This window comes from Naumovozyma castellii, chromosome 3 (genome assembly GCF_000237345.1).
Source record: "Naumovozyma castellii chromosome 3, complete genome".
Taxonomy (NCBI): Eukaryota; Fungi; Ascomycota; class Saccharomycetes; order Saccharomycetales; family Saccharomycetaceae; genus Naumovozyma; species Naumovozyma castellii.
In genome coordinates this window covers 431,147-449,555 of record NC_016493.1, presented here as the reverse complement: position 1 = coordinate 449,555, position 18,409 = coordinate 431,147, and the positions used below count along the sequence as shown (strand labels likewise).

At 35.9% G+C, this 18,409-nt stretch overlaps 12 protein-coding genes across 12 annotated transcripts; 5 read left to right on the top strand and 7 right to left on the bottom strand.

Annotated features, from left to right (window-relative positions):
- Positions 1–72: 72 nt before the first annotated feature.
- MRX11 (Mrx11p) lies at positions 73–750 on the top strand (the record flags this gene model as incomplete). Its single annotated transcript, XM_003675548.1, has 1 exon — positions 73–750. One exon carries the CDS (start codon positions 73–75, stop codon positions 748–750), a length of 678 nt encoding a protein of 225 aa, XP_003675596.1.
- Positions 751–1,087: 337 nt separating this feature from the next.
- On the top strand, positions 1,088–2,914 carry SSN3 (cyclin-dependent serine/threonine protein kinase SSN3; the record flags this gene model as incomplete). The annotated part of the gene is made up of 1 exon (XM_003675547.1): positions 1,088–2,914. The coding sequence occupies one exon, from the start codon at positions 1,088–1,090 to the stop codon at positions 2,912–2,914; it is 1,827 nt and encodes a 608-aa protein (XP_003675595.1).
- A 186-nt stretch (positions 2,915–3,100) lies between these two features.
- NOP4 (mRNA-binding ribosome biosynthesis protein NOP4) lies at positions 3,101–5,209 on the bottom strand (the record flags this gene model as incomplete). The annotated part of the gene is made up of 1 exon (XM_003675546.1): positions 3,101–5,209. The coding sequence occupies one exon, from the start codon at positions 5,207–5,209 to the stop codon at positions 3,101–3,103; it is 2,109 nt and encodes a 702-aa protein (XP_003675594.1).
- A 204-nt stretch (positions 5,210–5,413) lies between these two features.
- On the bottom strand, positions 5,414–7,831 carry VPS16 (tethering complex subunit VPS16; the record flags this gene model as incomplete). The annotated part of the gene is made up of 1 exon (XM_003675545.1): positions 5,414–7,831. One exon carries the CDS (start codon positions 7,829–7,831, stop codon positions 5,414–5,416), a length of 2,418 nt encoding a protein of 805 aa, XP_003675593.1.
- A 181-nt stretch (positions 7,832–8,012) lies between these two features.
- Positions 8,013–8,312, top strand: ELC1 (elongin C; the record flags this gene model as incomplete). The annotated part of the gene is made up of 1 exon (XM_003675544.1): positions 8,013–8,312. One exon carries the CDS (start codon positions 8,013–8,015, stop codon positions 8,310–8,312), a length of 300 nt encoding a protein of 99 aa, XP_003675592.1.
- Positions 8,313–8,682: 370 nt separating this feature from the next.
- On the bottom strand, positions 8,683–8,982 carry SGF11 (SAGA histone acetyltransferase complex subunit SGF11; the record flags this gene model as incomplete). Its single annotated transcript, XM_003675543.1, has 1 exon — positions 8,683–8,982. One exon carries the CDS (start codon positions 8,980–8,982, stop codon positions 8,683–8,685), a length of 300 nt encoding a protein of 99 aa, XP_003675591.1.
- Positions 8,983–9,306: 324 nt separating this feature from the next.
- Positions 9,307–10,539, bottom strand: CAM1 (translation elongation factor EF1B gamma; the record flags this gene model as incomplete). The annotated part of the gene is made up of 1 exon (XM_003675542.1): positions 9,307–10,539. One exon carries the CDS (start codon positions 10,537–10,539, stop codon positions 9,307–9,309), a length of 1,233 nt encoding a protein of 410 aa, XP_003675590.1.
- A 601-nt stretch (positions 10,540–11,140) lies between these two features.
- MNN9 (mannosyltransferase complex subunit MNN9) lies at positions 11,141–12,322 on the top strand (the record flags this gene model as incomplete). Its single annotated transcript, XM_003675541.1, has 1 exon — positions 11,141–12,322. One exon carries the CDS (start codon positions 11,141–11,143, stop codon positions 12,320–12,322), a length of 1,182 nt encoding a protein of 393 aa, XP_003675589.1.
- A 162-nt stretch (positions 12,323–12,484) lies between these two features.
- On the bottom strand, positions 12,485–13,084 carry ARL3 (Arf family GTPase ARL3; the record flags this gene model as incomplete). The annotated part of the gene is made up of 1 exon (XM_003675540.1): positions 12,485–13,084. One exon carries the CDS (start codon positions 13,082–13,084, stop codon positions 12,485–12,487), a length of 600 nt encoding a protein of 199 aa, XP_003675588.1.
- A 276-nt stretch (positions 13,085–13,360) lies between these two features.
- Positions 13,361–14,177, bottom strand: OAZ1 (Oaz1p; the record flags this gene model as incomplete). Its single annotated transcript, XM_003675539.1, is given in 2 exon segments — positions 13,361–13,960; positions 13,962–14,177. Coding segments are annotated over 2 exon segments (816 nt in total).
- A 1,398-nt stretch (positions 14,178–15,575) lies between these two features.
- On the top strand, positions 15,576–17,057 carry KTR6 (putative mannosyltransferase; the record flags this gene model as incomplete). The annotated part of the gene is made up of 1 exon (XM_003675538.1): positions 15,576–17,057. One exon carries the CDS (start codon positions 15,576–15,578, stop codon positions 17,055–17,057), a length of 1,482 nt encoding a protein of 493 aa, XP_003675586.1.
- Positions 17,058–17,148: 91 nt separating this feature from the next.
- On the bottom strand, positions 17,149–18,096 carry LEE1 (Lee1p; the record flags this gene model as incomplete). Its single annotated transcript, XM_003675537.1, has 1 exon — positions 17,149–18,096. The coding sequence occupies one exon, from the start codon at positions 18,094–18,096 to the stop codon at positions 17,149–17,151; it is 948 nt and encodes a 315-aa protein (XP_003675585.1).
- Positions 18,097–18,409: the final 313 nt, after the last annotated feature.

The following is an 18,409-nucleotide window of genomic DNA, read 5'->3' as shown; positions in this document are numbered from 1 at the left end:
CGTATAAACGATTGAAATATGAAAAAATCGTTCCGAAATTGACGTTTAAACTGCTGTTCAATTGAGAAGCTAATGCGAGTCTTTGAGACAAACTGCAAGTTCATACAATTGGCCCACATGAAACTATTATTACCACAGGGTATTTCAGGAGGACTATCCTCATGTGCTCCCCTCCGTCAGGTAACGGCAGCCAGATTTCTTCGTCTAGGAATGCCTCTCTCCACTAGAGGCACACACCATTCAACATCAACAAATAATTCCAAAGTGGCAAAACTAGCTGGGGGTATAGAGAGAAAATATGATGATAGGTTACATAAACTGATATCTAAATCCAAGGTATTAACGAAATTGAACTCGAATCCTAAGTTCTCGCACTATTTTGATCGCATATCTGAGGCAGGCACCCTTTCCACATTCGCCTCATTTTTGTTAATTCATGAACTAACTGCTATTCTGCCGTTACTTTTATTGTGGTGGGTCTTTTATAGCTTAGATATTCATGATGGACATGATTTACCACATGTTTTCCAGAATTTGGTGGACCAATGTGGGAAGGCAATCAACAAGCTCGTCGGAGATAAGTATAATGATACACTGGACAAGGGAAGATTGGTTATTGCCGGTACACTAGCATATGCTATCGTGAAGCTATTGTACCCTGTAAGGATCCTCTTCAGTATATGGGGAGCACCCTATGTCGGGAAATGGTTACTGCTTCCCTTCTATAAGCTTAAATCTTTCAGAAAATAGCCCCATTAACAATTAATATTGTTAACTTGTGCAATTCTATAGATTTTTTTATATATAACATATACAAAGTATTTTCATCTCGTATAGAAATTGCTGTCCCTCTTGATCTTGTAATCTGCCATGTCACCTTAAATTTCGTCAATTTTGAAAATTTCTAAGACTTAGTCGAATGAGCAATACATACCAAAATTTAATAAAAACCACAGTCTTTAATTATAGGTTAGACGGAATATAAAGAACCAGAATATTTAGAATATCATCACGTTACAATATTATCTTCTAAGCCAAAACTTTTATCCCTTTTCAATATTTTGCATCGCCTTTAACAAATATAAGAATGAACAATGGCAATGATAGGATACCCAATCCTTACCAGAAACAATTCTCCAATCAACAACAATACTCACAACAAATACCATCACAACAACAGCAGCAGCAATTTCCCACAGGAAGGGATCTTTGGCAGGGCCAATCTATCAGAAATCAACCTCAATTGCATGTTCAACAGCATCCGGTAGTGAATAAAAAACGGATGACCGGGAACACTTTGTCTACAACGGGTACCATGCATGGAAAGACTCCCATGTTGATGGCAAATAATGACGTTTTTTCCATAGAACCTTATAAGGCGAGGAAGGATAGTGCTAGGGTATCTGTGATTGAAAAATATGAGATCATTGGATATATTGCAGCAGGGACATATGGGAAAGTCTACAAGGCCAAAAGAAGTAATTCCATTGATGTTATGGACAATAACACTATAATACCGTCCAATTCTACAGACAGTTCAACGACTGAAAGTTCTTTATTTAATCAGAATACAGAAAATACTATGATTCCAGATCAAATACGATCAACCCAGCAACAACTTCTAAAATCTGGTTCCCACTCTATAGAAAATGATAAAATTATGAACATGAATAACACTGATAACAATACAACTAATAATGGTAATAACAACATTAACACAATATTGACCCAGAAAAATGGTACGTCTGTTAGGAAGAAGGTATCATCCACGTACTATGCTATAAAGAAATTTAAAACAGAGAAAGAAGGTGTAGAACAATTGCATTATACAGGGATTTCTCAAAGTGCGTGTAGAGAAATGGCTTTGTGCAGAGAGCTTAACAATAAACATTTGACCCAATTAGTGGAAATATTTCTTGAGAGGAAAAGCATCTACATGGTTTATGAATTTGCCGAATATGATTTATTACAGATAATTCATTTTCATTCCCATCCAGAAAAGAGGATGATACCGCCGATGATGGTGAGATCTATCATGTGGCAAATACTAGATGGTGTATCATATTTACACCAAAATTGGGTTCTCCATCGAGATTTAAAGCCTGCCAATATTATGGTAACATTAGATGGATGTGTGAAAATTGGGGATTTAGGTCTCGCAAGAAAGTTCTATAACATGTTGCAAACACTTTACACTGGTGATAAAGTCGTTGTAACCATTTGGTATAGAGCACCAGAACTATTACTTGGAGCAAGGCATTATACTCCGGCCATAGACCAATGGGCTGTCGGTTGTATTTTTGCAGAATTAATAGGTTTACAACCTCTTTTCAAGGGAGAAGAAGCCAAGATGGATGCTAAGAAGGGAGTTCCATTTCAAGCAAATCAAATGAAAAAAATCTTACAGGTATTAGGTAGCCCAACTCAGAAAAATTGGCCCAACCTGCAAAAATACCCTGAATATGAACAACTGTCAAAGTTTCCAAAGTTTAAGGATAAGTTACCAGGGTGGTATCATTCAGCAGGTGGGCGGGACAAAGATACTCTTGATTTACTTTATAGACTATTAAGTTATGATCCAATCCAGAGAATTGATGCTCTTGATGCACTGGACCATCCTTACTTTACCAATGGTGACTCACCTGTTTGCGAAAATGTTTTCGAGGGGTTGAACTATAAATATCCAGCCAGAAGAATCCATACTAATGATAATGACATTATAAATTTGGGAATTCATAGAAATAAACATACTTCGCAACAAACTCAATCAAACCCTACTAACACATCTACCTCTACGACATTAGGGGGACTGGGTGTGAATAGAAGAATCTTAGCTGCGGCTGCCGCCGCAGCTGCAGCTGTTTCACAACCAGGCTCCAGAACTACAGAACCAGCAAGGAAAAGAAGAAGGTAAAATAAATTCATATAGACGTTGATTTTATTTCTATTTTTTGGCACTTTTTAGAGTTTTGACTATTCTCAATATATAGAATTTCTCTCACATTTTTACTTCATCTGACTTACATACGTGTCATTGAATGCATATCTTAAATTTAATTTACAGAATAATTAATTAATTAGTGTAAGAGTATTCACGAAATTATTTCTTACCATGTCTTCTCCTACGTTTGATACCGATTAATCTTTTGACATCATCGCTCATGCCGCTATCCTTCTTATCTCCAGAATTTTCTTTCTCTTCTTCATCCTTCTTAACCTTTTTGGCTGAATGTTCTTTCTCAGTAGAATCTTCAGTACCTGCATCAAGCTTCCTCTTGGAACTCTCTCTTGCTTGTTGAATATGTTCTCTCCTTCTCTTCACAACATTGGCATTCTCAATTGCAAATTCAACACATAGTCGTCTACCCTTTGTACTGTCCGCCTCAATCGTTTTCTTTTCCTCTTCTGAAAGACCCTCAAGAACTTCATCTTGCGTAACAGCATGACAGTTCATCCATCTTAGCCCCATCAATGCACTCTTATGATCTTTATATTCAATAAACCCGTAACCTCTACTTCTACCTGCTGTAGCACCTTTGATTTCCATAATAATCTTAGCTTGTTTAACTAGACCATTCTTTTTATCTTTTTTCTTTTGGTGTTCAATTTCATCAGGAGACATAAACCTATATTTATCCTTGGTAGATCTTACTATTTCCTCTTTACTCAATGGATGTCTTTCACCTGCACTTACTTGAGTAGCAAATTCAACAACGGCTTTACGCCCCAGTGCCTTCAAGGCTTTGTCATTCATTGCTCTTGGAAGATTTCTGATAGCCAATCTAGTCATTGATAAATGTAAAGATGGATTTTTCTTCAGTTGTTCTACTCTCAACTTATAAGACTTGTCTCTAATTTCCATATCTTTGGTTGACAGAAGAGCAGCCATTTTTGAACCTTCCACAACTTTACCTTCGTTAAGCAAATATAAATTACGTCTGTCACGTTCACCTGGCGCTTTACCAAGAAATTCCTTTCTTTTTTCTGCATTCTTTTCAGCTTGTCTATTAGCATTTTCTCTATCTAAAGTTGGGGAAATTGAAAGTACTCTTCCCTCGTAAACATATTCTGGTAAAACGTCATCTCCAATCAATAATGAAGTTGACCCAGCGGCAGGAGCATTGTCAATACAATACTTGTAAGTCATATGGTCTCTGAATGCCACAAATGCAGTACCCTTTGCCAAACCAGTAGTTCTGTCGATAACTGGAAGGGCATATTTAACTTGCCCGAATTTACTAAAATGAGCAGCCAGTGATTCCTCTGTCGCATCGTATGGAACGTTACGAACAAAGATGGAAAAGTCTTCTTTTTTATTTTGCTTTGGACGTTCATCTCTTTTTCTTTGTTGATCTTCCTCGTCGTCTTCGTCTTCGTCTTCATCTTCATCTTCTGAAACTTCTTCATCGGAACCTAGTTCTACATCAGATTTTTTACTCCTTCTACTGCTTTCATCATCTGATTCGGATTCGTCTTCTTCTTCGTCTTCATTATTTTCTGTAGTTTCTTCTTTGTTACTTTTTTTGTAGTCTTCCCATCTGTTCTTTTGAACAGCAAAATCAACAGCAACAGATCTTCCGTCAATTTTTAAATCCTTTGTATTCTCCAAGGCGATAGTACAATTACTTAATTTTTTCATAGTAACAAAAGCAAATCCACATAGTTTACCGTCACGTTTCTTAGGGATGGATGCTTCTACAACAGTACCAAATCTGCTAAATATTTTCTTCAACTGATTTGGATCACGACAACTCCATGGCATATTCCTAATAATCAATTTAGGCTTACCTTTTAGTAAAGATTCTTCATCCACTTCTTCATTCTCATCACGAGCAATAGTGTCAGTCCTGGTCTTTTTTTCTGGCTTATCACCTTCACCTGGTTTATTTGAACGGTCTCTCCTCTTGGCAATATCAACTCTCAATAGATGGCCCTTTAGCTTTGCCTTTCTTGCTTGTTTTAATGCTTCTTTTGTATCATCCTCGACAGCGAAACTAACAAAACCGAATCCCCTGGATTTCTTGTTGACATCTTTCACGACAACCGCATGCTTTGTTGGAGCAAAGTTGGAGAAGTAATCAGCTAATTCTTCATCTGTGACATCCATAGGAATTGACCTAACGAATAATGTTTTCATATCTAGTCCATTGTCATTCTGCTTATAGGCCGCATTTCTGTGGTTCCCATTTCCCTTTGCAATATTCTCCATCTCAATATGTTTATGTACAACAATTTATGAGGAACTGTTCGAATTTATAGGTTATCTGTATATATATTCAGTCAGATCGTAACGATACTATCTACTATGCTAAGAAATATTGTAGAAGTTTCTCGCGATGAGCTTCGCATTTTTTTCTAAAAATTTTCAGTCACTAAAAACGGATATTGATAGTAAACGCTAGCCGCTGAGGTTTTATAGTGTATTTATTGTATCTGTTATCATCACTTTCAACTCAGGTTCATTCGGAGGAACCATCTTATACAATTCTTTCAATCCGACAATATCTTTATGTTTTCCAGCAAGTTGAATCAACTCCTTGTAACCTTTACAATCGATTAGCAATTCCTTCTTCTTTTCATATGATGCTCCCGTCATGAGGCTCACGTAAGAGGCAGCCTCCCTTATGAATCCCTCCCTCCTTAGTCTTTTATAAAAAGGAAGATATCCTATCGGTGATTTCTTATCCATGGCAAATTTCATGAGATCATCAAAACGTCGTTGAGCAACTAACGTTCTGCATTTAATATGATAGAATTTAAATTCTCCAATCTTGAAGTTTTTGACCACATCCTTAACCTGCCTTTCTTGTTGCATTTCAATTAATTTAGACAACGTTTCATCCAGTGTGTATTCGGTAAAACTTATTCCAAATGTGTTTGTTAACGACTCTTGATAATTCCATAATTTATCTTGTCTTTTCAAAAGTTCCGTATCTTGCTTGATCAATGCGTCAGTAGAAACCTTTTTGTACAGTTCTTCAACAGGTGATACAAACGTTTTAATTGAATCTTGCTGTTGAGCCTGTTTTATCATCAATTGTCCCAAATCTATTAATTTATCAATTTGACGATAAAAATCAAATAGGAAACCGTAATTATTTCTTTGTACATAAGGGTAAAGGGAATAATCGATCATATCCAAAATCAGAAGTTTTATCAACTGAACTGGCGTAAGTTTCTCTTGAAGTTTGAATAACAGCGATATTGTCAATTCTGGGGACTCTGCCTTTAAACATTCAGTTAAAGCTAAGTTGTTATCATCCACTTTGTATAGCTCCAAGATCTTCAATTCAGGCTCTTTTTCAAGAAGAGCAAGATTTCTAGCTAGCTGAAACCGACCTTCCAAAAAACTGGCATGTGCTATCTTAGCCAGAGGTACATGAAATTTCTCCGGAAGTTCGATTATTTGACGTTCAATTGTAGTCAGCAATTCTGAATCTTCAAAGTTTGATGATAATTTGATCTTGGTAATGGCCCAATTTAAAAATATCTCTTGAAAAAATTCAAAACTATTCTCCAATCGACAAATTTGGAAGCACTCGTAATATTTATGAGCCCTTATTAGCCTTTGAATTAGTCCTCTCAAAGTAATTATTTCGTATTGTTTTCTTGTAATGAAAATACCCATCTTTCTCAAAGAATTTAGTAATTTTACAAGTTCACATCCCTTCACTAGTTCATTGGCATCAAAACTCTTGTATGCTAATGAGCTCTTACCGAAAGAAGCTGCATTTAGCAAAATCTTCTGTAAGCGTATGTCCCATTCGTTGATAGAAGCATGGATACAGTCTAACACTCCCTTCTTCAAATCAAAACTTTTCAAATTTTCTAATGCTCTAGGCGCATGTTCTTTTAATAGCTTCCAAGAATCTAAGAGAATAGCACCTGGTTCCGTTGATCCTATTCTGAAGATATTTTCGGTAGAACTTTCGACTCTAGATATGAAAAATATGCCATTTGTTGTGATGACTTTGACCCCATCAACTTCTGTCCTCAAATCAACAATCTCAAAGGGATACCAAAATGTCGCATAACTTCCATCGGGGCCCAATAATCTTATTTCATCCTCAAATGAGGTAACAATGGTATCATTGCCACACCATTTGATATCGATGGGAGATTTATCCATCGTATGTTCCAGTAAAGTCCGTTGTGGGTCTTTATAAACTTGGATTTTCTCATCTTTGAGATTATACAAACAAACAAAACTTTTTGATGAAATGGTGATCCTGTGCCATTGTGAATTAGGGATCGCATTCTCCAAATCATTTGTAAGCAAGTCAAAATGATAAACGTTATCCATATCTAAGAGAACCACCATTTTCTCATTACAGTCCCAACTATCCTTGGTCAGTAGTCTAAATTGGCCGTTGTTCGAGATGATCTTTTCGAAATTTCCTGATCGAACGGAATAAATATCTTTAGAATCCTTAAGAATCACAATACCTTGTTTATAGTCCCAAATTATGTCTCTATCTCGTATTTCCTCTGGAACCGGGAGAGATTTTACTTCTAAAGGTAACCAATTCTCTATAACTTTGATTGCGTCCTGGCAGACAATTACCAGTTTCTCAGTTTCATTATCAAATTCAAATTTAATCACATTTTCTAAGTTCTCACTCCCTACCTGACCTATAAGAGCTCCCAGGTAGCTGTAAACGGAAAGTGTGTCTTCTCCCATTATTGCAATTAACGTTGTCGAAGTAGCGAACTTAGTTGAGAAGTCATTTTTTCCACCGGTCCAATCCAATTCACATAACTTCCTGCTTCTATAAAATATATTTGATAGTCTCTCCCAATTCAGACTTGGGTTCTTTAATTTATCTTGCATTCTGCCTTTATGCTATCTCATTTGAGGTGATCTGTTTGATCATCCTAAAATCCCTATTCAAATGATCGCGCAAAATATAATATCTTCACATTTTTTACTGGATAAATTCAATACTTGACTTGAGGACTGTTCACTGAACAAGATAATATAAAAGTTGAAAGAGGTTCAAGTTTGATGAATAATGCCTGAACTCCACACGGTTAAGTTGGTTGCAGAAGATGGCAGCGAGCACGAGCTAAGCATTGAAGCCGCCAGTCTTTCGCCAGTATTAACCGCCTTCTTAAAGCATCCTAATATGAAGACAGACCCAAAGATAGATTTATCACAATACTCTTCTGATATCTTAGACAAAGTTTGTGAATACCTAGAATATAAGTTGAAGTATAAGGATGTCCCTGATTCGGATGACATACCTGAATTTGATCTACCCACCGAGTTATCTTTACAGCTACTGTTGGTGGCAGATTATTTAAATATATGAAAAGAAATAAAAAAGTGACCTTTGAAATGCTTAACTATTAGAGAGTGAGAATTGGCAAAGGAAGTACAAAGTAGCGTGTATGTTGGGCCACAGACACGGAGTATTAGTGTGCTATCCTTACGTTATATATGATTGGGCGCATGCATAGTGTTCCTGATGTAACTTTCATAAATCATGACTGGTGTCCCTGCCATCAAATTTTGTATTTTATGTAAACTTAGTTCTAGTGTACCTTTTTTAACAAATAGTGGACTTTCTTTAAGAAGGAGTAATTTGTAGTCGGATTATCCTCTGAAAAAACACTGAAGAGAGATTGGATTCCTTCTAGAACAGTGATGGTCTTCTGTGTGTTACCTTATTGGTACTTTTCTTACCTCCTTGATCCACGACTATAACACCTCTGTAAATGGGCAGCAAACCTATTGGCTGAAATTTCTCTCCCACAGTTAACACAGTGAAAATATTGTGATGACTCTTGACGTTTCGGCTGTCCATTTATATCTAAATTCCCATTAGGATCATAAAAATAAGGTTTTATATTAGGATACCTTGTATTTAAAACCTGTGAATTAACTCTTTCCTTAGCGACAATATCTTGGATTATAGTAGTCAATAAATTGTGCAAAATTCCATTAGATGCTGATTCAATAGTTTCCGTTCTACTAGTCATTTTTTCTTTCTTGTTTATTATATCTATAGGGTCAATGTTATGTGACTGTTTCTGAGGCCTATTCTAAACTGGATTTATTAATGGATGCTCAAGGCTCTTCAGATTAACATTGAAATAGACATTCTACCTAAATTTTTGACTTGAAATTTCGATGTCGTTATATTTTTTCAACCGACGGAGTTAACCAACACCGACGGTAATTTTAATCGAGCTACTATGAAGTCGTTAAAAGGTAATAATAAATCATAGGTTATATTACTTATTCTTGGGTGATGTGTAATTCTATATAGTTGAAAGAAGTGTAAATAAGCATATTTATGGTATCTATTTCAAGACCTTACCATCGACGATTTCCTTACCGTTGACTGGCTTGTCCCAAGCCCACATATTGTTAACAAATTCCTTGTCTTCTTCCTTAGTTGGGTCCAACTTGGTGTAGCTGTAAGATTCCCAATCTGGAGCAACATCAAAGGCTGGAACACTGTCTTGACCTCTGACCAAGACGGCACCGACAATACCATTGTCATTGTTTTCACCATAGACAACCATGGAACCGAACATGTACTTGGTAGAAGCGGATAATCTGTTGAAAAAACCACCAATCAAATTGTTGGACATGAAAGTTAAAGTCAATTCATCGTTATATTTATATTCAACCTTCCATAGAGAGTATTCTTCTGGGTTGTAATGTTCCCAGAACCATGGCAAAGCAACAGGTCTGGTGTCTTCGTTAGAGTATTTTCTCTTCCATTCATCCAAGACGAAAGTGGATCTTCCTAATAATTCTAATGGATGCTTTGGTTTCTTTTCAGCTGGAGCTTCGGCAGCAGCTTCTGGTTTCTTCTCAGCTTTCTTCTTTTCCGCAGCAGGCTTTGCTTCAGAGGCCTTCTTTTCCTTCTTCTTATTTTGTGGAGGAGCTAATTGAGCATCAATGAACTTGAAGTCAACAAATTCATGCTTCAACATATCACAAGCAGTAACAGTATTGAACCATCTAACAATGGCAGGGTGTTCAGCTCTCCATTCCTTACCCCACAAATAGTTGAAACCTCTAGTCATTGTGGTAGCACAAACCAAATCAGCTAATGTTATATGTTCGTTAACCAAGTAAGTGTATTCCTTCAATCTGTCTTCGAAGATAGCAGTCATCTTGGTAAGTTGTTCCAAAGCAGCATCAACGGCCCTTTTGTTATATGGGACATCACCTCTCAATGGGGCAAATGCATTTACAATTTGGTGCAAGACGTCACTGTTGACAAATGATTGCCATCTAATGATTTGAGCTTGAGTGTTCAAATCAGAACCCAATAATCTAGCCTTTAATTTTTCATCTGAAGACAATTGAATCAAATAATAGTTAATGGCCATAGATTCAGTCAATTTGAAACCCTTCGGACCTGCAAAAGATGGGATCTTTTGTAATGGGAAGTCCTTAGCAAACTGTTCTGGAGCCTGTTCAGGTTCCACAATGTTAACATCTAAGTTCAATGCTTTGACCAAACATTTTGGGACAATACCTCTAATTCTGAAGTTGGCGTATAAAGTTCCTTGAGACATGATGTTGGTATTGGTTGTGTTTGAATAAGAACAATAGAACTCCTTAAGTGTCAGTAGAGTTGAAAAGTTCGTTGTTATATAATTTGTGCGGTCATCGAAATTTGAAAATTTTTCAGTAGTGAAATTGAAGCTTCAAAGGTTTTCAAACATGATTGAATTAAAAGGCATGTTTACTAGTAATAATGAAATAAAGCCCATCTTTGATCTTAATGGATCTTATATAAATTATGTGATTGCTGACTTATTGTAGATAACTAATTACTTTGGAGGTCCGTCTCGCTTGAAGGAACGAGGTTTCCAACGAATTCCTCTCATACAACAAAGTATTGACATCTTAAACACATTTTTAAAGGGGTGAAATTATTCCAACAAGCTGAATGTATCATAACTACCTTTGACCGTTTATACGTCATATGTACATTGATCTAAACATATCTGTAAATAAATCGTGCAGAGCGAGTGAAAAATTCCATACCTACAAAGCGTACATAATAATAAGTTAGCTGTTATTTACTTACAGCCTCTATTCATCTTTAAATTTTAACAGTCTTTAACAATTGCTATTGTCTTTCCAACTGAGATTAGTAAAAGTCAAGAAGTAATGAAGCCTTTGCGTCAGTTTTCATATAGGCTTAGGACGAGTCGCAAGATTCACATAACGATACCGATCCTGCTTCTGGTGGGCCTTTATTTCACTTTTTTCCATGGTAATAGATTTTCCTTGGACTTCAACATCGTTAATGGTAAATGGGTCAATGAAAATGAGCATACTGACTACTTACCGTTTACTTCAAAATTCAAACTGCCAAGATTTTCATATAAAAATGAACACAACTGGATGTTTGATGATCATGTCGATGAAATTATTCCTGAGGGACATATTGCCCATTACGATTTAAATAAACTACATTCTACCTCAGATGCAGCTATAAACAAGGAGAAGATATTGATATTAACTCCAATACAGAAATTCCATCAAGAATATTGGGAAAACTTATTACAGTTGACTTATCCTCGTGAATTGATTGAATTAGGGTTCATTGCGCCTAGAACACCTACTGGAGACCAAGCATTAGCAGCATTAGAGGCAGCCGTTGATAAAGTACAATCAGATAAGAAGAATCAAAGATTTTCCAAGGTTACCATTCTAAGACAGGACTCTGTGGGATTTAATAAATTAACGGAGAAAGAAAGACATGCATTAGAAGTTCAAAAAGAGAGACGTGCATCTATGGCACTTGCTAGGAATGAACTGTTGTTTTCGACCATTGGTCCACATACTTCATGGGTTCTTTGGTTGGATGCTGATATTATTGAAACTCCAGCTAGTTTAATTCAAGATATGACTGCACATGATAGAGCTGTTTTATCCGCTAATGTCTTCCAAAGATATTACGATGAAGAGAAAAAGCAAAAAGCAATTAGACCTTATGATTTCAATAATTGGCAAGAGAGTGATACAGGATTAGAACTTGCTTCTAAGATGAAAGATGATGAAATTATTGTGGAAGGATATGCAGAAATTGCTACGTATAGACCGTTAATGGCATATTTCCACGATCCTGATAACTCTGTAGCAGAAGAGATGAGGTTAGATGGGGTCGGTGGCGGGTGTACCTTAGTGAAGGCTGAGGTTCACAGAGATGGTGCCATGTTCCCTAATTTCCCATTTTATCATCTTATTGAAACAGAAGGTTTTGCAAAAATGGCAAAGAGATTAAATTATGAAGTATTTGGATTACCCAATTATTTAGTGTATCATATCGAGGAAAAAAATGTATGATTCCTCGCCCTACAATTCTCATTCGTATGTACATTTTTTTTTATAGAACAGTAATCATTATTGCTATTTGAAGTGTTTTTTTATAATATGATTGATCGTCTGAGGGTATATGATCCATTATCTTATTTCTATATTAGCAGCGCATTTATCTCTCTAAAAGTTTCATTTATAAAGTGGTCGCCTTACTTTCTTGTTTCTTTCCAATCTAAGTGTCATCCAATCGATGGCGTCCTTCACACCTTCTCCAGTCAATGCACTTACTGGTAATACTCTACTATCTCTAGCACTTAAATGTTCTGCAATCTGGTTAAATATTTCTTTAATATCTTGTACTTCCATTCTTTCAGGCATATCTTGTTTGTTGGCTAACATAAGAATCGGTACTCCTTCCACTTCATCATCCATAACAATTTTTCCCAACGTTTTACTACATTCATCAATCCTTGAACGATCTGTGCTATCCACAACAAAGATAATTCCGTGACATTGGCTATAATATTCTGACCACATTGAGCGTAAATTTTCTTGACCTCCTACATCCCAAAATTTCAATAGTTTCTTATTATTCTCCACAGATATCGTTGCCACATTCTGACCCACTGTAGGTGTAATTTTATCTAATGGTTTTGAATTTAAATTAAATTCCTTTTTGCAGGTTTCTAAGAAAGTTGTCTTGCCCGCATTATCCAACCCAAGGATTAGAATTGAGTATTGTTCTTTTCGATTCCAATTGTTATATATGCCCTGTGCCAGATGGAACATTTTAATCCTACTGGTGCTCTTCTTTTCACTACTTTGAAGTTGATATCTATGACGATGTTCCTTTATTGCTTAACTTGTTTTTGAATTAGTTGGCTTACCCAGTCCGGTATTTTGGAATGACGATATTAAGAAAAAAAACATGATTTAAATGTCACACTATTTTCAAAGAAATATACAATTTAAGATGTTAGATCGTATATATTGTTGTATTACATGCTAGGTATTAATATTTAAATGCTGGGTTGGAGGGTAGGGGCGCAAAGTGGTAAGTACAATTCAACTTTCAAACTCCAATATGACAAAATTTTCATCGCCCAACATTAAATTATCGAAACCATTCCTGTCATTGTTGTCTGTATCAAATAATTCGTTTCTATTTTCATTGGGTAGTATCCTCCCACCTATCCAGTTCAAATTTCGTAGTAACGTTGTCAGATCATTGGTATTGCTATCGTTTCTTCTGAGATATAATCGTAAATATTGCAAATCTAACGAATTGCTCAATTCCAATAAACTCAACAACCATTCCTTACAGGTGCTTTGTTTCCCATCATTCTTTCGCCATGACTCTATTGGGGGTAATACGACATGTAGATATACCGAATCATATTTGCACCAAATCAGATCATCAAAGATCAGTGGTAAGTAAACCATCATGTAGTTATCGCATAATCCTCTCCATGATCGGGTGTCCCTCAAGGTCTTGGAATTATTATACCTTAATCGGGTCCCCATGGTGTCAATCAAATGATTTTGGAATTTCTTCAAATGAGAAACGTCATAGAGGAATTGCGACTCCATAATCAGGATAACATCCCAGTACAATTGGATCAAATTATCCTGTGGTAGATCCAAAGATGATCCCGTCTCGATGTCACGCATACCAATCCTTAAATCCACTGCTCGTTAAAGAATAGGATAATAAGGAAGGATTCGTATCAAATTTTTGCTTTTTTATCAGGTTTGTGATGGGGAATGTTAAGGATACGGCTGATATGGTTGGATTTGCCAATTTCTCTTGTATTTGTTCAGTGGATAGCAGTTGTAGTACTGCATTTTGCTTTTTCTGAAGTAAATTTGGTTTGGAGTGCATGCTATATAATTTTATTGTTTCTGTTGTGGTGGTTGGTGGAGGAGTTGTGTGTAATCTGTGTGTATATTTTATTAGGTGCTTTAATACTTCTTCGGAGTAGAAAGGGTGTGTTGTTGGGGTTGTTATCATACAATAGCTTTAGTTAAAGTTGTGTAAGTGGAGTCGAGTTGAAAAGTCATTCAAATTTGTAGATTGAAAAATTCACGGAACTGTGGCGTTGTGGAGCCACACAAAATTACATGTTAAGGGACAAGAAGTAAAAACAACTTATCGAGTTGAGAGTCTTAATGGGTATTGTTTTTATGGTAGTGTGTGGTTACCTTTACATTGTTGTATCCACCCTGACTCAGTTCTTTTCAAGTCACTGAATTTTTATATCGTTCTCAAGTTGAGAATCTCAACTACTTTTTATCTGTATATATACGACAGCCTGTTAATGTTGTCAGCAAACGAATATGTCGTGTTTCATAAACTTTAACTAAATTACTGTTGATAACACCGTTTTCAAGTTCCATTTATGAGGGGAATACTGTCCTTCCACTATTCTAGGCAAACTCAATTTGTTTATAAAGCTTAAAGGCTAGCAAATCTAAGAGTTCTTTTTTTATTGAAGTAACTCATTTTACCATTAACTTGATACTTTATTCCAATTATCATCCTAATATTGAAACTGACACTTGTTCTACATTCCATCATTTTTTTTTATGTGCGAGTCTGTTCTCTAAAATCAACGTTCATTAAGAAAATTGAAGCAAATATTCTAGAAACATCAGATCTTGACAAAAATCTTATAATTTTTGTTTCTATATTCAATTTGTCAAGGGAAGGCCGATCGTTCTTGTCGCTTGTTCGTAAAATTATTTATATATAGAAGACACATTGGCTAAAATCAGAGGTGAAAGAGGTAAGAAGTTTTGATTACCACTCCAACATATGTCTTCAAGAATTGATGTTAAATAATACTTAAGGATCGGGTTACAACGCCTGCTATCATTAAGAACCAGTAAGTTGTATTGCTTCCTATTACTTAACTCAGTTTATAACAGTAGGGCAATATTATGCCCTGCTTTCAGCTTGAATAGCCCTAAACAATCTGCTTTCATCGATCGACGGAGTAGCGAAAAAAAAACCATCAAATCTTGGCTCCACAGAAAATTCATTCTCTTGAACCCTTTCCATTTTCCATTTTTGGCCCTAGGGTGCAAAGGGTCCAAACCCAACTTACGTAACCCTATTGTTAACCCTCTTTGCTTTTTTTTTCAGACAATCTCGAGAATTTGACAAATAATCAAGATCTACTACTTAGGTAACATTTTTTGAACTAGCAACACGTAAACGATAAACCAGCAACACATACAACACAATAACGTATTTTTGACCAATACAATAACACAAAAGATGGCCAAGATTCGTGTTAGTAAGAGACATCTACGGTTCTCATTGCTTCTGGGGACCATCATAACACTATTAATAGTTTCATTACGAGGTACCACTACCACGTCATCGAAAAATCCAAAGGAACTCCCGCTCAAGGATAACGCCAAAACTAGCAGCAGTGGCGGGGGGTTAATACCTTCATTTTCCAACGGGTTTAATTTTTTGGGAAGCAATGATGATGATGATGCTACGAATGGTGATAAGAGTGCCATTCTTCCCGAATATGATTTTTTTGGTAATACTATTGATTATTCACAGTATATCCCCCAGGGAGGTAACTATTCCAATATGACCGTTTCTGATTTCAGTGAAGAGGAATTATTAAGTTTCAAAAAGGAATACGATGATGAAATACTTTCTCAAAAGGAGGCACGTCGTCTCAGTTGGAGAGAAAAATTCATTAAGGATAAGACTAAAGGGTATGGTGGACCAGACACGTTAGAGAGTAACATGGTTGTATCTTGGGCTAACAAGGGGGAGAAACCCAAGGCTTGTCTTCTTGCTGTGGTGGAAGATGATGATATGGAAGGTATTTTAAAATCAATTAACGAGATGGAGGATAAATTTAATAGAAAGTTCAATTATCCTTGGGTTTTCCTCACGAGGGAGGGGTTGAATGAAGAATTCCAAAGGGCTCTTAATGAAACTTTGAGAGTGGATTATAAGATTGCATTTATTCCTGATGAATATTGGGAATACCCTGATTTTGTTGATCAGGATAAGGCAGAAGAGGAGAAGATTAAGATGGCTGGTTTACCGCTTGGTGATTCATTAAATTTTAGGTTTAAGAGTAGATACATGGCCGGGTATTTTGCTAAGAATCCTGTGTTTGATGAATTTGATTGGTATTGGAGAATTCAACCAAATATGGAATTGAGATGTAATGTGGATTATGATGCGATCAGATGGTTACAGGATCATGAAAAGGCGTATGGATTTTTCATTTCTTATGAGGATGATAATAATTTGGTGAGGGATATTTGGGACCCCGTGAAGAAATTTCAAGAGGAAAATAAGGATTTGATTAATAAGAAGAATTTCAAGAATTTAATTACCAATGATGATGATAAGTATAATTCGTGTACGTTTTGGTCAGAGGGTGAAATTGCCAATTTAAATTTTTTCAGATCATCGCAATATGATAAATTTTTGCAACATATGGATAGGACTGGTGGATTTTTCTATCATAGATGGGGGGATGGACCTATTCATTCCATTGCATTATCGTTATTAATTGGTAGAGATCGTATTAATTTTTTCCAAGATGTTGGATATTTTGCTGAACCATATGAAAATTGTCCCATTGATAATACATTTTGGAGTGAAGCTGATTGTCATTGTGATCAAGGTAATGATTTTACTTGGGCCAAGAAATCATGTACAAAGAAATATTTTGAAATTATGGAATGGAAAAAAACTGATGGTTGGGATAAACGTGATTGATTTATTGAATGTAAGAATATGTAAAATAATTACTTCTTTTAATATATTATTTAAAACTTTGTAACATTGTTTGTTTGTTTGTTTGTGTCCATTAAGATTTCATGTCATCCAAGATAATTCTTGTTTCTCTTGAATAGTATTTGAAATCTGCGTCTTCGTCGTCGTCGTCTAGATTCTGATCATCATCTTGTATCATATCCAAGTCGTGGTTCTGGTTGTTATTAGTATACCATTGGTTATTTTTGGGGATTGTATCTTCGATGACGTCATCGGTAATTTTCATATTTAGTAGGTTATTGCTTAGAGACCAGTTAATGTTGTTATAGTTTGAGTTTGAGTTTGAAGTTGGTGCATTATATATGTAGTTATTATTTGTATTTGTATTCGAGGGATCACCTAATGCTGAGTATAGGGAAGATGTATAGTTGTAAGTGGATGCTGAATTTTGTGTTTGTGTTTGTGATGGTGGTGGAGCCTTACTTGAAAACACGACGAATGGATGCAGTGGATAATTTGTTTGGTTTCTCTCCATGGAGTACGATGTTGATCTGTTGAAGTGTTGTTGTTGTTGGAGAGGGGTCGGATCTGAAATAGGGGCGTTGGACGTATAGTATTGAGTGTTCATGTTGTTTAGGTTTAGATAGTTTGTATATTGTTGTGAAATGGTGTGAGGAGAAGGTTGGTTGTTGTTGTGTTTGAACTTGTTTTGTCTTTGTCTGTTGTTGTTGTTGTTGTATTGGATTATTGTTCCATCGGGTAAAATATGAGCATTTGCACATTTACTTCCGAATTTACAATTACCCAATTTAAAATATTTACAAGGAGTTGAATTTGCCTTATTAATATCTAGAGAATGTGAAAAGGGACATGTATTACCAGCTTGACAGTTCCCCTGTTTGAAGAATTTACAGGGAACATGAGAGTAATTTTTCTGGTTTGCCATGGATTGTTGTTTTGTAAATTCTATATGTTTGATTATTAGTTTTTTCTGTTCGTCATTGAGGGTTTGGTTGTTCGTGTTTGTAGGATGAGACATCATTATTATTGGAATTATATAGGAGGATAGGTTAGTGTAGTTTGTGCATAAGAACGGTAGATATGTGGTGGGGAAGCGGGAGAAGTATATATATATACATATTCAAGTGTGATCAGGGAGAGAGAGAATATTTATTGTGTCAGTGAGTATAATCAATCAGTCAATGAATCATGTAATTTACCCTTTAAGGGATAAATGTATGGTAATAGATGTCACAATAAATAAAGTAGCCGTTTGTTTTTCTTTGGTGTTTCCCCGGGTAACGAGGGCGGTGGTATGAGAACAAAACATAGAAATGAAAAATTTGATTGAACGA